The 16,962-nt window shown below is 40.6% G+C and overlaps 2 protein-coding genes across 3 annotated transcripts in view; both read left to right on the top strand.

Moving 5' to 3' along the window:
• Positions 1-5,329: 5,329 nt before the first annotated feature.
• Positions 5,330-5,810, top strand: LOC139327220 (ataxin-2 homolog; the record flags this gene model as incomplete). Its single annotated transcript, XM_070956978.1, is given in 2 exon segments — positions 5,330-5,761; positions 5,763-5,810. Coding segments are annotated over 2 exon segments (480 nt in total), but the record flags the coding sequence as incomplete, so codon positions are not given.
• A 3,640-nt stretch (positions 5,811-9,450) lies between these two features.
• PSMD14 (proteasome 26S subunit, non-ATPase 14) overlaps positions 9,451-16,962 on the top strand; it is a 63,793-nt gene continuing 56,281 nt past the window's right edge. For both annotated transcript variants that reach the window (XM_070956977.1, XM_070956976.1), the window contains exons 1-2: positions 9,451-9,593; positions 13,681-13,734. The gene's annotated coding sequence lies outside the window, so the exon portion shown is untranslated. The remainder of the gene's footprint in view (positions 9,594-13,680; positions 13,735-16,962) is intronic.

Genomic DNA, 16,962 nt, shown 5'->3' with positions numbered 1-16,962 from the left:
AGAGAGACAATTAAGGCTTGTTTATAAAGCTAATCATCATTCTAGACATTGTCTATCCACTGCAGGATGAAGGCCTCTTTCCAACCAATAGGGTCCTGAGCTTTCTTTTGCCAATTGGGTCCACCATACTTGCTGATGTCATCAGTCCATCTTGATTTAGGTCTCTTTGGTGGATTCTTTTTATCAAGTGGGATCCATTCTATGACTGTCTTGGTCCACCTGCCATCAGTTCTTCTTGCTATGTGACCAGCCCATTTCCATTTCAATTCTTTTACTCTCTTGACGATATCGTATACTTTTGTTTGTTCTCTAATCCACGTGCAGATCTTTCTATCTTGTCTTATAATGCCAAGCATGTGTCTTTCCATGGCTCTTTGTGGCACTCTTAGCTTTTATATTGATTGTGAGGTTAGTGTCCATGTTTCACTGGCATATGTTAGAGCAGGTAGCACACACTGGTCAAAAAGTTTTATCTTCAGTCATAAGGGGAGGTTGTCCTTGAAAATTATGCTTAAAAGCTATTCAAACCTGAAAGTATCCCTACAGAAATATACCGGTACCTTCTGGAAAGAAAAACGAAGTCTAAATAATACCTTGCTGCTATTGGCTACAGAAAGGAATGATTATCTCAGTGAGGTAGTGTCCAATGCACTAGGTATTTTATTCTGAAGATTCGGTAGTCACCCAAACATGAAAAAATGCATCCTTTTCCAGTATCAGACCAAAAAGCTCAATGCTCCAGTTTCTAAACTCAGTGGATTTTCCACAACCACAGCTACACCCCTTATCAAAACTCTATCTATTTGAATGGAAAAGTCACTTGAAGTTAAGATGACCCCTCACCCCAAAAATTGGACAGAAACCCCCCCACATCTGTCTCTATAATCTTCTTCGCAGCAAATCCTTCTCAACTTTCCCCGTTTTAAAAATAAATTATTTTAGGAAAAAACCATTTTCCTTTCCGGGAAACAGAACCATAATGTCACAGTTGGAATCAATTATAGTACAGCTGGGCAAATAATAGCTACCAGACTCAGGTAGCTAGCTTATTTCCCTTTCTACTGTGGGTTCCCAAGAAGATGGAATATTTGATTTAAATATCTTCTATCTAGGTAGTCGTCTAGGTTCTAGGACTACTAATGTATTTGTATTTACAGGAAATTGTCCAAGCTATTGTTAACTAAATTGGAGAGCTAGGTTTCATCGCCAGATAATGTATAGAGAGAGTGTGAAATGAACCAGCTTTTCTGGCTGTTTTCCAGGAGAGCTTTGCTGGCTATCACCCAAAATAGTTTTGGCAGTAGCTGTGTCAGCAGCCAGGATCATCACAGATGGCTATCACCATGATACTCTGCTTGTAATCTTCCCAGATGCATCTGGCAGATTGTTGCTAGATACAGATTTTGGGACCGTGGAAGGATCTTTCCATTTATCCAGGAGAACAATTCCAGTTCCAGATTCCTACCATATCAAGCCAATTTCAATTATGGAAAAGTATGCCTAATCTAGAATCCTCTTATCAACTATTAGCTGATTAATCAGCTGTCCTTGGCCTGACAATCAGCTGTTCTTGATCTGATACTCAACAACAGGGAGGACATACTTGACAAAGTAGAAACCGACAATTCTGTAGTTTTTGATTTGAAGGGAAACCAAATCTGATCATATCTTGGACTTCAAATAGATTTTAATAATGTCAGAACAATAATAAGTAGAACATATGGGGATCCACAGCATCCTGCTGCTTTTATCAGAATGAGCTACCTGCCAACACATCACTAGCTTCACCCCTATGGGACTGGCATGGGACATCACAACGCATATACAAAAGGGGTGGGGCTTGCATCACAATGGCACAATAGTACATTTATCATTCTGCCTCCCGTGCATCCCTGCTGATTGATCTCTCTGCTGATGCCGTTGTTATGAGAAGCAAATGGGAGAAAGGATCTCAAGATGGATCAGAATGCTAAAGGAGAGACATAATAAGAGCAAAATTGAGAGAGGAGGAAAAATAGAGGCAGTAAAGAAAGCCAATGTGGGTACATAAGAAGCTTCATTAGCATCCGAAAAGAAAAAAAGAACACATACAAGAAATGGGAAATTGGCCAAGTCAAAAAGGAAGAGTACAGATTAGAAGCTCCAAACTATAGAGTTAGTGTCAGGAAAGCAAAAGAATTAGTATTCCAGCTGCTCAATTAAGAAAACAAATAATAACAAAGAAAAGCCTTCTATTTTGGTTTACTCTTTTCTAACAAAAATATTGTAGGTTCCATAAAATTAGGCAGTTGTGAAGACGGGAAAAAAGACAAATTTGAGAGTCACTCCAACTGTGAGATGGGCAGCATATAAATTAAATAAATAAATAAATAAATTTGAAAATTGAGACTGATAGAAACAGGGTTTGGAAACACCTCTCTGAATTACTGTAGGTTAAATCTCCAGGACCAGGGGAATTCTACCCTGGAATAATAGAAGTAGTAGCAGATGGTCTGGCCAAACTCTTAGGTATGATCTTTTAGAAATCCTGGAGGATATGATTGGAAGGTAGTAAATCTTTCCCCTCTCTTCACAGAAGGGAAAATAAAAGCCCAACAACCTACAGACCAATCTATCTGGCTTTGATACTTGAGAAAATTCTAGAGTGGCTTATAAAGAGGTGTTCAGTCTATAAACACCTAAAAACAGTGCAATAATAACCAGAACTTTTGTCAAGAATAAATCTTGCAGTGTCACCTTATCTCACTTTTAAATTAAATAACTCCCTTAATAGATTGTAAGAATACTATAGATATCATATAATTTGACTTGAGCAAAGTATCCCATGATGATAATTAGTAAGCTTAATGAAGTGTGACTGGCATGCCAATTAAGTAGATCCATAGCTAACTCAAACATCCACCTCAATAAGATTTAATCAGTGGTCTCTCCTCAAATTGGAGAAAAGTATCAAATGGGCTCCACAAGAATCAATACTGAGTAATTAATGATTGGGGTGAAGAGGTAGAAGAAATGTTTGTCAGACTCGCACAGAAGATACAAAGTTGAGTGAGACAGTTAAGACTCCAAAAAATATTAAAACCTTGATGCTAATGTGGAACAAATCGGCAGAAAGTAATCAAATTAAATTCAAGAGAGATAAGTCCAAATCTCTTATAAGACTAGGGATTCCTTGATTAGTAATGAAAAAAGTGGAAAAAAAGTTATTGGAATAATAGTTGATTGCAAACCATGAATACAAGCAGCAATGCAGAGCTGCAAAAAAGACAAGGAGAATTTTAGTCTGTACTAACCTAAGTATAATTCCGAAATCACGGGAAGCAACAATCCATTCTATTCTGCTTTGGATAGACTCTTCCACTAGTAATGCAAACCACCCACCATTGCAGCATTGAGATGGGCGACTATATAAATTTAATAAATAAATAAAGTTTAACAATGGAACCAGTTGCCCATTGAGGTGTTAGGCTCCCTTCCATGCATGGGTTGAGCCAGAGACTAGGCAGCCATATTTGTCTAAGATGCTTTAGCTGTGGTTCCTGCACTGACCAAGAAATTGGATGGAATGGACTAGAGCATACCTGTGCAACATATGGATCACAGACTACCAAGCAACCTTGTGCGCTTCACTGGCATTTTTCAAAACATCAATAAATTCACCACTGCCAAATGCCACATTGCTACCGTAGAAGGTTCTGTCTTCACTACTCCAAAAAACATACTGCTGAGCACATACAATGCATCACCAATACCCCACTCCAATGCTGCCTCTGGAGTTCTAGTCACTGAATTGCTGATCAACACCAGTATTCCACTGTGACTCACAATTCTTTTTACCATGGTGGCTCTTTTTCCCTCTACAAGTTGTGCAGGCCTGAACTAAAAGTTCCCTTTCAACTCTATTATTTATGGTTCCATACCACAATTATGAACTTCTTTAAAGTAGTGATATATACTGTGTTTCCCCGAAAATAAGACCCTGTCTTATATTTTTTGAACCCCAAAATAAGTCCTTGGCCTTATTTATAGGGAGGTCTTATTAATTTGGGGTGCATGGAGCAAGATGGGGCTCCTCTTGCCATTTTACCTGATTTCCAGCTCTGCATTTAAATATTTTTTGGGAGGGCTTATTTTCGGGGGGAGGCTTATTTTAGCGCATATGCTCAAAAGCCCAATTGGGCTTATTATCAGGGGATGTCTTGTTTTCGGCTTTGTGCTTCTAGGAGCAATGTGTGATCGCGGCTGTTTCTTCCTTTTAACTGCCAGTGGGGGTGTGAACTGATTGGGTGGGAGCTTGGCTGTGTTCTGATTGGGTGGAGGTATGTTCTGATTGGTTGGGGGCTTGGCTGTGCTCTGATTGGATGGGGGTGTGTTCTGTTTAGGTAGGGGCTTGGTTGTGCTCAGGTTAGTCTGAGTTGCAGGGGGATTTGAGCTGGTGAGCTGTGTTGCTGTTGTTTGGCTTCACGTTCGTGGTCGTGCCACATCTTCATGGTGGGTGTCAGTTTGCTTCATGAAAAAGAAAGAAAGAAAGAAAGAAAGAAAAGCTGGACAACTTCCTCACACACCTCAACAGCCTACACCCCAAAATACAGTTCACCATGGAACAGAAGCTAACAACCAACTTCCCTTCCTGGATGTCTTAGTCTACAAGAAATCCAATGGCTCCCTAGGACACACCATCTACCAGAAGAAAACACACACAAACCGCTATCTGCACGCACTCTCACACCACCACCCAGCACAGATCAACTCCGTAGCCAAGACACTCATCTCCAGAACAAAACACTTAGCTGACGAACAACACCTAAAAACCGAACTACACTCTCTCACTAACGTACTAACATCCAACGGATTCCAAAGAAATAAGATTACCAACCTAATCCAAAAAGAAACCCCCACTAAAATCCAAGACAGAGAACAAGAAAACGGCAAAGCCCTCCTACCATACATAAAAGGCACCATAGACAGAATCAGCAAGATCCTCCACAAACACAACATCAAGACAGCATTCTGTACAAACCGAAAAATATCCACCATCCTAAGAAACCCCAAAGACAAAATTGAGTTAGAAAATCAAGGAGTATATGAAATCCCATGCACTGCCTGCCCCACCACATATATCGGACAAACCGACAGAAGAATAAATGCACGCATTGAAGAACACAAGAACTCAGTCAGAAAAGAAGAACCAACTTCTTCCCTGGTCCAGCACCTTAAGAGCCACAGGACATGAAATTGACTTTAAAAAGACCAGAACTATCGCCAAAACTGAAGACTTTAACAACAGAATAACAGAGAAGCCATCGAGATAGAAAAATGTCCACACAGCATGAATAAACGAGATGATACCTCCCACCTACCAGCCATTTGGAAACCCGCCCTTATTGACAAACGAGTCCCTAACACTAAGAATGACACCAGACCTACACTCACAAAAACCACACCTGATGTCACCACCACACATCCACGCAAAAAACAAACCCAAATCCACACCGATGAGGCACGACCACAAAGCAGAAGCCAGACCACAGCTGCATCATTAGCTACTTTAAACTCCTCCAATCCATTCATGAAGCAAACTGATACCCATCATGAAGATGTGGCATGACCACGAACGCGAAGCCAAACAACAGCAACGCAGCTCACCAGCTCAAATCCCCCTGCAACTCAGACTAACCTGAGCACAACCAAGCCCCTACCTAAACAGAACACACCCCCATCCAATCAGAGCACAGCCAAGCTCCCAACCAATCAGAACACACCTCCACCCAATCAGAACACAGCCAAGCTCCCACCCAATCAGTTCACACCCCCACTGGCAGTTAAAAGGAAGAAACAGTTGCGATCACACATTGCTCCTAGAAGCACAAAGCCGAAAACACCAGCCTGAAGACGACGAATGACACTTCGTCGCTGGCTTGTTGGAACAAGAGGGTCTTCAAGGCGCGGCGAAAGGTACGCAGGTCGGGGATGAGACGAATCTCAAGAGGCAGCTCATTCGAGAGGGCTGGTGCCCCCACAGAGAAGGCTCTCCCCCTGGGTGTCGCCAGTCAGCATTGTCTGGCCGACGGCACCCTGAGGAGCCCCTCTCTGTGGGAGCATATTGGCCGGTGGGAGGCTGTTGCTGGCAGCAGGCGGTCTCGTATATACCCCGGTCCTAAGCCATGGAGCGCTTTAAAGGTGGTGACCAATATATACCCAAAGATATATAACTATGGACAACTATTACAGTAGACAGTAGAAAAGAGATACATTAATGGAACTTCTAATTTTGCTGCTATCCAATGGCCACTGGAACTTTGCAAGCCAGAGATAATAAGTTCTAATTAATTCAGAGTTAAAAACTGATACAATAATTTAGGTTTTTTTAAAAAAAACAGATGAAATCAAATGAAGATGAAAATAACTGTTGGAATGTTTTAGATGTAAATCTGCTTATTTGAGAATGTGGGAAATAACTATCTCTACTTTGGTGTAATAGGATTTTTAGCATAGATATTTTAATACAGTATTTAATATTATCACATGGTATATAAGGGTTAGACTTTATGAATTTTACCAACATAGAAGATTAAGTATATGACTAATGTTATAATTCTATGCAAGCAGACTTAACTGGGATTCATCAGAATGAACACACTGAAATGTACAGTTGAGTGAATACATAAAGAATAGCTATATATGTAGAAGATGGAATACCTTATTTTTGTAAATATTTCATATACCCTCCCTAATGCCAATAAACATTGTGGCAGAGAATGTGAATAATTATGTAAAAGCTGAGGAAAATGTGAGGCATAAATACTTGAAAACATTAACTCGGATCCATAGCTTCTGGTATGTCTATAGATGTTTCTTTACCTCAAAGGAAGCAGCAGCTTGGTACGCAAATCAGTTTCTGCCTTGGAATTGCTCCATCCATTGATAAGAATAAGAAGCCCCTTGTCTGGCAAGTGAACGTGGGGTGTAGATTCTTGCACCTGCAAGAGGCTGTGATATCAAGATGATTATCTGGGTAAAACACTGGAATCTCATAATACCATTGCGCTAGTTACAAACTGTCTTTTCAATAGAAAGAAATGCTGAATTGGCTCAGTTCCCAGTCAATCCAATCCATACAGCATAAACATAGAACAGACCTTTTGTTACGAAAAGGTGGAAACTTCAGGCACCTTGCTGTAAGTGCCAGAAAGTGATGTTATATTTCCAAGATAATTTAATTCTCATCAGTGACATTCTCAGCACATAATTTATGGTCCACTTAAAAAATACAATCTAACAAGAAGCTGAAAGATAATTTAAAGACTTTCTTACATGATGTGTGTTGTACTGTGTTGTGGATCAGTTTTCCACCACCTGTGTGGATGTCCTCAACTGCAAGTGTCACACTTGTTTGTTTACCCCAAATGACAGAACTCTCAGCCAATGGACCAGTTTGAGGAAGGCACTCACATCCCCTTTTTGTTATGTGTAATTCCTTGAGATCTTGCTTTCTGCCCTGTGCAGTGAAAATAAAGCATTGTATTGAGCATAAAAGTATCCAGCTTGTGATGTTCCCTGATAGCCATTTCATCTCCACCATTTTTCAATACAGGTAGTCCTTGACTTACAGCCACAATCTGTTGTTAAGTGAAACATTTGTTAACTGAGTTTTGCCCCATTTTACGACCTTTCCTGCCATAGCTGTTAAGTGCATCACTGGAATTGATAAAGTTAGTAACCTGTTGTTAAGTGAATCTGGCTTCCCTGTTGACTTTATATACTGCACGAGTCAAAAAGAGGGCTTTGAAAATATTTAGACCCCTCACATCCTAGACATAAACTATTTTAACTCCTACCCTCAAATGACACTATAGAGCAGGGGTGAAATGCTCCCCGTTCGGACCAGATCACCCGATCCAGTAGAGATGGCGGTGGGTGGTTTGGAGAACCGGTAGCAAAAATCCCTGCAACCCACCCCCCACCATGCCCAGCTGAGCCGCACGATCATCAGAGGCTTTTTTTTTTTTACTTTTAAAAGCATTTTTTCTACAACTTCCGCTCGAGGCTTTTCAAACCATTTTTTTAACCACCTCTTCCTCAGAAGAGGTTGCAGAAAAAAATGCTTTAAAAGTCTCTCTGACGATCCCAGCTGAGTCGCCTGATCGTCAGAGAGACTTTTCAAAGCATTTTTTAAAACAATTAGGCAACTCAGCTGGGATCATCAGAGAGGCTTTTCAAAGCATTTTTTTCTGCAACCTCTTCAGCGGAAGAGGTGGTTTAAAAAATGCTTTGAAAAAGCTCTGATGATCCCAACTGTGTTCCTGATCAGCAGAGACTTTTCAAAGCATTTTTTTGCATTTGCAGAAAAAATGCTTTGAAAAGTTAAAAAAAAAAAAGTTTTTTTAAGCCATGCCCACAGAATTGGTAGTAACAAAATTTACATTTCACCCCTGCTAGAGTACTGCACACCAGAACAACTAGACACAAGAACATTTTTTCCCCGAATGCCATCACTCTGCTAAACAAATTCCCTCAACACTGTCAAACTATTTACTAAGTCTGCACTACTATTAATCTTCTCGTTCCCACCACTCATCTCCTTCCACTTATGACTGTATGACTGCAACTTTGTTGCTTGTATCCTTACGATTTATATTGATATTGTTTCCTGATTGCTTATTTGTACCCTATGACTATCATTAAGTGTTGTACCTTATGATTCTTGATGAACGTATCTTTTCTTTTATGTACACTGAGAGCATATGCACCAAGACAAATTACTTGTGTGTCCAATCACACTTGGCCAGTAAAAAATTATATTCTATTCTATTCTTTGCTTGTCAAGTTTGCAAATAGTGATCACATGACCTTGGGACACAGCAAGTCATAAGTAAGAACTAGTTGCCAATTTTGTGAATTTTGATCACATGATCGCCAGGATGCTACAAATTTTGTAAGTGAAAAATGGCCATAGGTCACTTTTTTCAGTGCCATTGTAACTTTGGTCACTACATGAACTGTTGTAAACCGAGGACTATCTGTACTGACAACACCAATTTTCAAGGGAAGCATTCTTATAAAGGGGGGGGGGGAAGGCAGTGTATAAATCACTATAATTGATATTTGCAAATTGCTGTTTATGCATCAAGGTTTGCAATACTACTTGGTTTTGGATTCCAGCGATATTATCTTCTTTAACATTCAGTGCCGGGGAAAAAAACCCGCTGCGTACCTAGTACAACCAAACAAGGACAGAGAGCATAATAAGCCCAAAGCTACCAGCCTCCTCAGGTTGCAGGAGAAGCAACTCCAACGCGCGCCTCGAGACAGGCAGAACCCAGCGCCGGGGCGGGACAACTCGTTGCTAGGATTCCCAGCTCGAGTTATACGATTGGCTGTCAATACAGCAACGGAAGACGGGGCCTGTAGTAGGAGCGGGTGTCGCTCTTTAGCCCCGGAAGTATTTCCACGGGGTGTTGGGGAGGGTGCTTGGGACGCTACACCGGGTTTGAATGAATCGGGCTGATTCATCGCGGCCCGGCTGAGCGGAAGGTGTCGGGCGGGGCGAGGCGAAGTGGGATTCCAGCAAACTACACAACGGCGACAGACAGGTAGGCCGCGTGCGAGCTACGCAGGCGCTGAGAGGGGGTGAGAGAGCGCGACCGCCGGGCTCTGCTGGTAGGAGGAAAGGGAGCCGGTCCGGCTTGTGGAGGAGCTCGTAGGGGGCTGTTTCCAAGCGGGCGGCCCTTTTAATCGGGTGGCCGTTGGTTATCTGTCTCCCCCTCCCCCCCGCTTGTTCGGGAGCAAGGCTTGCTGAGGAGACGGCGCCTTTAAACTCCCTTCGAGTCTCCTTCTTTTAATCCCAAGAGCGAGAGGCCCTCGGTGAAAAGAGGAAACTTCACGGAGGTGGTGAGGAGAAATAAAAGTTCAGCCGGACGGAGCTCTTGCCTCGAAAGGCGCCTTATCTTGACCCGGTTTGGGTGGACACTTCTTGGTCCTGAGGGACGTTGGGTCTTCCTCCTGAGGCGGCTGAGAAAAGAGGCGCCCGGCATATGAAAGCAGGCTGAGGCTGCACTTGTCCGCCCTAAATGTCTATGGAGATTCAGCCAGTCATCCAGGTCGTGGTTGTCCCAAAGGTGTTTCTTTTCAAGAATCAACTGGACTTTCTTGGGTTTTTTTCTTCTTCTTTGAAGCCGTTTCGCTTCTCATCCAAGAAGCTTCTTTGGCTCTGACTGGATGGTGGGGAATGGAAGGAATCCTGTCAGCCAGTCAGAGCTGAAGAAGCTTCTTGAATGAGAAGCGAAACGTCTTCAAAGAAAAACCAGAAAGTCCAGTTGCCTCCTGAAAAAAAAAAGCACCTTTGCGATGTCTATCCTAAACTATGAGTGAACTTTTCCTGAATTCGCTGAGAGCTTATATTCTCTTTGAGCCTTCCTGGCCTCCATACAAGTTTGAGAGAGTCTGGTAAGGTTGCATCCCTTTGAAGTTGGAGTGATGGGACCCCTATTAAAAAAAAACAAAAACGGCAGCCGCTTTGGTCTTGTAGCCGAAAAAAGGGCTTATTTGGATTTATGAGACTTCAGAGCGACTCTTCCGATGCTGAGCAACTCTGGTTCGCTTCCCTTGGCCCATTCTGTGTATTCCTCATAGGAATTTTAGAAACCTGAAACAAAAACATTATGAGGGCCTTCCTGAAGGCATAGCTCCTGCTTGATGGTAGCTCTAGCCGGGAAAGACATTTTTACTACTTTATCTGATGTGACAGCTGCACCTGTTCCTGGATCTGGAGGCCCATCAGATTAGCAGCTTGGTCACTTCATAGCTTGACTACTGCAATGTACTGTATGTGGAGCTGCCTGCAGTAGCATGGGAATGCTTAGATAACTTTTATTGTCATTTTTTTCCTGTGGGCACTCTGGCACACATTAAAAATGAAATTCTGTTGCCTGCTCTCAAAAGTGTACGCATATATAACACACACACAGATATGCTGTATACATATATATGTATACATACATACTATATACCAGGGATGTCAAACTGGTGGCCTGTGGGCCGGATGCATCACGCCCAGGCCACGCCCACCCCAGCTCTGCAAAGGCAAGATCATGATACATCATGATGTCATGTGATGCAATCAAGTTTGACATCCGTGCTATATACATTTCTTCCTACATTATACATTTACATGGGTATACTTTGTGAGTTGCACTGGTTGTGAGTTTGTTTTCAGGTGAAATTCAAGGTGCTGGTCATTATCTATAAATAACACTTTTCATAGGGCCTAGCCAATTTGATCCAGCCGGATCAGCCCATTTTGGGTTCCTTCAATTAATACCATCAGTTGGGTTCCCAGAAGTCAGTTTTTCTGCCTGGCAACCTGTTCTTTGAAATTAGGTTCCCCCACAAGGTGCAGATGGCCTCAGCAGAAATTTCGAGTAGTCTTGCCTGGCTCTTCATCCAGGCTTGAGTGAAGTGATTAAAGACTCGTTTAGGTGGTGTGGATTTTTTTTTATTCCTGTCCAGTTTGTGGTCTTTTATTCCTTGTTTTATTCCTTGTTTTTCCTTGTTTACTTGGGGACCACCCACAGTTGTTGGGAATTGGGTGTTATATAAATTTTAAACATAATTTCTTTTGTAAATATTTTGAGGAAATCGAAGGCTGGCATAGAAGAAACCAAAGTTAACTACTCACATTTTTTCAGCTTCTACAGGTCCAGTATACAGATAATCTTTGAGTTACGACAGGACTCATTTCTCTCATTAAGCTCGGTGTCATGTGACTATTGCTTAGCAATGGCAATCCGGGCAGTTCCCATGGCTGTTTTTAACTGAATCCCATCAGTTGTTAGCTGAAGACCAACCCTGATCCAAACTGTTCAAGGCTTGGTCCTCCCAGACCCAAGCCTCCATTCCCCAAGCCAAGGTAGGGGATTGCCTCTCCCTCAGCTCCCCCAAGTGCTTATTCTCTGCCTCCCTCATCTCTTCCAATCTTGGCTACCCTGCCTTGCAAGAAGCCCCTGAGCCACAATGCAGCACAAACCCTAGGATGTCCCAGTTGAACCCAGCACTGCAGTACAAAGTTGCAGTTACCCTGGGAAGCTCCAGTCCCCCCGGGAAGCCCCAGCTGCCCCAGCCTTCAGCATAAACACACAGCCACTCTGCATTCTGAGGCTCCGCCATCTTGTGCTCCACTGTCCCAGGTGATCTTTGCTCTCTTCTTGCTCCTGCTACTAACAAGGCATGGTCATCCTGGTTCTTTGTGAAGCAACTGCTGACCACACAAGGCCTTCTTCCTCACCTCTTATGAGGTAGCTGCTGCTACTAAACTCGAATAAAGCCTTGCCCAGCCAGAGGTTGTCTCCTGAAGAGACAGACTGGGCATGCATGGTCAGCAGGAGGAGCAAGAAGATGCCAAATGTCAGTTGTGGGTGATGAAATGCAAGGTGTTAAGGGACTGCAGAGTTCATGAGGTCAAAATTGTAGAGATGGGGGAGAAGATGGGTAGGTGGGAGTTACTCCACCCAAACTTACAACAACAGTTGTTGTAAGTTTGGGTGGACGGCCAAGTACCTGAATTTTGATCACATGACCTTGGGGGTGTTGCAGTGGCCATAATTTCAGGAATTGGGCGTAAGTATAATTTGTTCAGTGCTGTCATAACTTTGAACAAATGGTCTTAACACAAGGACTACCTGTAGTTCGTTTAGCATATTTTAGTAGATAATATTTTCACTAGTTATTTCTCAGAAGTTATTCTTGCTAAGAAAGCTGTTGGATGCCTTTTGCTTTTGTTGCTGTGACAACAATATTTAACTCCATTATTATAAATTCTGTTCATTTTTCTGTACTTCTGCTGTAAAAAGTAGATTTGAATGTAAGAATGCAAATGCAGTTCTACAGATCTGAAGGATTAAAAAATAAAGCATTTCCATTTACTGTTTTACCCTGTATGCATACAGATAATCTTTGGTTACCTGTTACTTCCTCAGTGACCATTCAAAGTTCAAACAGCTCTGAACAAGTTGTACTTATTACCGGTCCCCAAAATTTAGGCTGTGCTAGCACCACTGCTGTCACATGATTGCAATCCAGGTGCTCAGCAACCAGCTTGAAGTTATGATGGTTGCAGTGTCCTGCAGTCACATGATTACTGGTTTTAACCTTCTCTGCCAACTTCCCACAATCAAAGTCAATAATTGCAGGTGGCTCCTGTAAGTTGCTCCCCTCCCACTACTTTTTCTCCTAAGGATCTCAACTACGGAATACGAGATCCCAGGGATCTTATACTCCATAGTGTGCGCCTGCAGTAGTCACTCACCCTCACCCAGCATCAGCCATTACTTACTGGCTGCGCTTGTGCTATGATACTACAGTCACACACCCACAAGCCTGCTTGCAAGCTGCCCAGGACTTGAGATTTCCTGCCAGCTTCCCCATTGACTGTGCTTGTTGAAAGCCAGCTGGAAATCGTGAGGTGGTTCTCATTGATGATTTTTGGTTAAGGATGGCTATACAGACTGCTGGGATTGCTGTTGCTAAGCGACACAGTCATTTGACATTATGCTTTACAAGCACATTGCTTAGCTTATGCGGAAACATAACTTCCAATTGCTGTTGTTAAGTAAGGTGTACCTGTACTTTAAAACTCAGTTGGCTTCGTTTTAATATACATTCAATTATATATTTATCTTTCAGCTATTGTTGGAGTACGTTGTGTGAAGTTTGTCCCATCTCAGTGATTTAGGACAGGTAAAAAAAGTAACTTTTTTATTACTCAGATTTATACAAAAATCTTTTGTGATTTCTATTTATATATATAAATATAAAGTTTTCTGAATTAAAAGTAGTAAATGAAGTGAATTTCCTCAGTGTTTTTTATTTGCATTTTTGTAACAAGCATGTGTTTTACTTTGTTTCTGAACAAACAAGGAGCAAAGTTAAGAAATTGAGGAGGGAAGTAGAACAAAATTTGGGCACCAAAATCTATCATTAGCTGTCTGTTTCAAATAAATAGCTCACTCGGAAGATTTTTTTTAAAAAAATGATAATTTTGTACTACATTCTTATCTGTCTCTTAGGGTCTGACACAGGAATGCCTTCATAATAAGTGTTAGTTAATTGGGATATTTTAACTGGATGAATAATGAAAACTAGAAATTTAAAAAGTAAAAAGCTTAAGGTAATTGGGAAGTCCTGTTCACGGACAGTTTTTAATGCTCATATTCATCAATTATTAATTTTTGATGATTCAACAGCATTATCTGTCATGTAAAAATATTAAATGTCATTCAACATTAAAAAATGAAGGCATTCCATAACAGATAGTTATGGAAACTTGATAATCATCCACTACACGGTCACGAACGCTTCTGACCACGACCAAATTGGGTTCTGACAAAAAAATTCACATTTTTTTTTTGTGGCCAATTTCCCCCTCCGTACCATTTTTTTGTAAGTAAGTTTACAAAATTAGGTTCGGATCACTACCAGATCGGTTTGTGACCAAAATTATGGAACAAATTATGGTCGTGACCACAGGCTCTACTGTATATCTACCCCAAATTTACCATATTTATTATTAATGGGATTCAAATAACACGCTAAGTAAAAATCCAAAAGTCTAAATACACATTCATATATTTTATGTCTCTCATTAAGTCCTATTTTGTTTATACCCTAGTTTTCTGAGTGAATACATCTGTCTGGCTTCAAACAGCACATTAAGCCAGAATCTTCCACATTACAATATGCCAATTAAATGGAGAATAGAATGCTTAACACTGTTTCTTCTGGCAACTGTTCTTCCATGTTTGGGAACTCAGTCCTCAATAATTCACAAACAAATATCTTAGTAGTTTTAATATGTTGATTTTAATTTATAAATTTGACTTCAATAAGAATGGTACTTTTCCAGTTAGTTCAGCTTATATTGTAGAGACAGAGTGATTGAATTTTCCACTTATCAATACATAAGATAGCCTGTGTTTCTTAAATAAACAACTCTAACTTTATTTGCCAAATTGAAACTATTTTGTTTTTTAGGCTCTATAATATGATAGCCTGAGATGTTTAAAAAAAGTTTATTTAAGTTTGACCCAAAGCCAGGGTGGATAAAAATCAATGATTTTTTTTAAAAAATCAACAAAATCAGATTTTTTTTATTTAAATTGGATTTTTTTGATTTTTATTGAATTTATTTTAATAAAAATTTTTTGGGGTAAATATCGTAAGATAGTTTTCTATTTAAGATACATAAATAATTTAGTTTATTCAGCATGAAATGGAACTTAGTTAACGTAGCATGAGGCTGTATATTCTGCACCACTGGGACTATCGGTGAGTCAACAGTGGGTCAAAGGAGTAGCAGAGATGACAGTTGCTCTTTAAAAATTATGATTTAAATCGAGTTGATTTAAATCAAGCCTTTTTACTAGTGATTTAAATCATGATTTAAATTGTGATCTAAATCAACTCGATTTAAATCAAATCCACCCTGCCCATAGCATATATTAAGAGACCTAACTCCAAGATGAAATAGCCCATGTCTTCTTCAGCATCATCATATTTTTCTGCATTCTGCCTTTCTGCAATATTTTAAGATATTTCATTGCATTAAACTAATTAGGAAGAAAAGAAAACATACATTATTTTCTTAACTTGAAACAAACCATCTTATTGGGGGAAATGGGGCAAGGAAAAGAAAGCAGGACCTGGACAAAACAAGCTTATAAATTCTGTCTTGAGAAATGTAATGCAAATGGTTTGTAGATGTGAACAATCTGTTCCTGCAGTTAGGAATAGATTTCTCCTTTCAGTGTTGTATAATAATACTTTTTGACTATTTCCCATGCATGAAAAACCCAGGATGACTCTGAATGCTGGATATAACTAAGCAGAACAGAGTATATTTAAGCAGCAAATGGTTGTTCCAATATTATGTTAACAATACTGATATTTCAGCCCAAACTCTGGCACAAGGACAAGTACTGATATATGTGTTAATACTTCAAATTTAAAATTGCATCTCTAGCAACAACCTACATTTATCCCAAAGTGCTTTTCAAAAGGCAACTGGACTTTCTTGATTTTTTCCCCTTAAAAAGGTTTTGCTTCTCATCCAAGAAGCTTCTTCAGTTTTGACTGAATGGTGGGGAATGGAAGCAAAATGCTTTTAATGAACAAAAAAACAAAAAAGAAAATGCAGCTGCCTTTTGAAAAGTACCTTTGGGACAACCATGACCTGGATGATTGAGACTCTCCATAGAAACCCACATATGCATTGCCTTTATTAACTTTGTCTAACTCGTCTAACATGCACAAAACAGAATTTTATCAACATTTTATGATTAAAAAGAAATTAACGTAATTTATTTCAGACAATTTCTATTTGACCACAAACTCCCCTCCAGGTTCACAAGACTATTGATTTAAAAAACAAACTTTCAGTTGATTCAGGGATGGGTCCACAGCTGTCAGATTTCCAATTCTATGGAGCGATTTTTCCATGGGATTTGGAGAATTGGCAGAAAATTCTCCCCTCCCCCCCCAACACGTCTCGTAGAGGAAAAGAAAGAAGGGAACCTCTTTTTAGTGCCAGCTCTCCATTTCCCCTAGCAGAGCGGAAAACACCGAAGAGCCACTTACCTTCCAACAAGGGAAGGGAAGTAGAGTGAAAGAGGCACTTCTGAGTAAAGCTGTGCCCATAGGTGCCCGTGAAAGAGCAGCTCCAGCATGGGGCTACCAGCTGCTCTTCTGCAGGCAGAGGCATGGTGGAGCTACTTGTGATTTCCATGTAGGGTTGCTGGCAATGCTGCCAGGAAGCTGTAGGTAGTTTCACTATGACTTCCTCACAAGGCTGCTAGTTCTGCCAACAGTGTTGCCAGGAATAGCTTTGTTTTGTTTTGTTTTGTTTTGTTTTGTTTTGTTTTGTTTTGTTTTGTTTTGTTTTGTTTTGTTTTGTTTTGTTTTGTTTTGTTT

Source organism: Pituophis catenifer, unplaced genomic scaffold (assembly GCF_029215685.1).
Source record: "Pituophis catenifer annectens isolate HBS135680 unplaced genomic scaffold, rPitCat1.0.hap2 SCAF_1, whole genome shotgun sequence".
NCBI classification, from domain to species: Eukaryota; Metazoa; Chordata; class Lepidosauria; order Squamata; family Colubridae; genus Pituophis; species Pituophis catenifer.
Note: the sequence above shows the minus strand (reverse complement) of the source record. Positions and strands in the feature narration are given on the sequence as shown.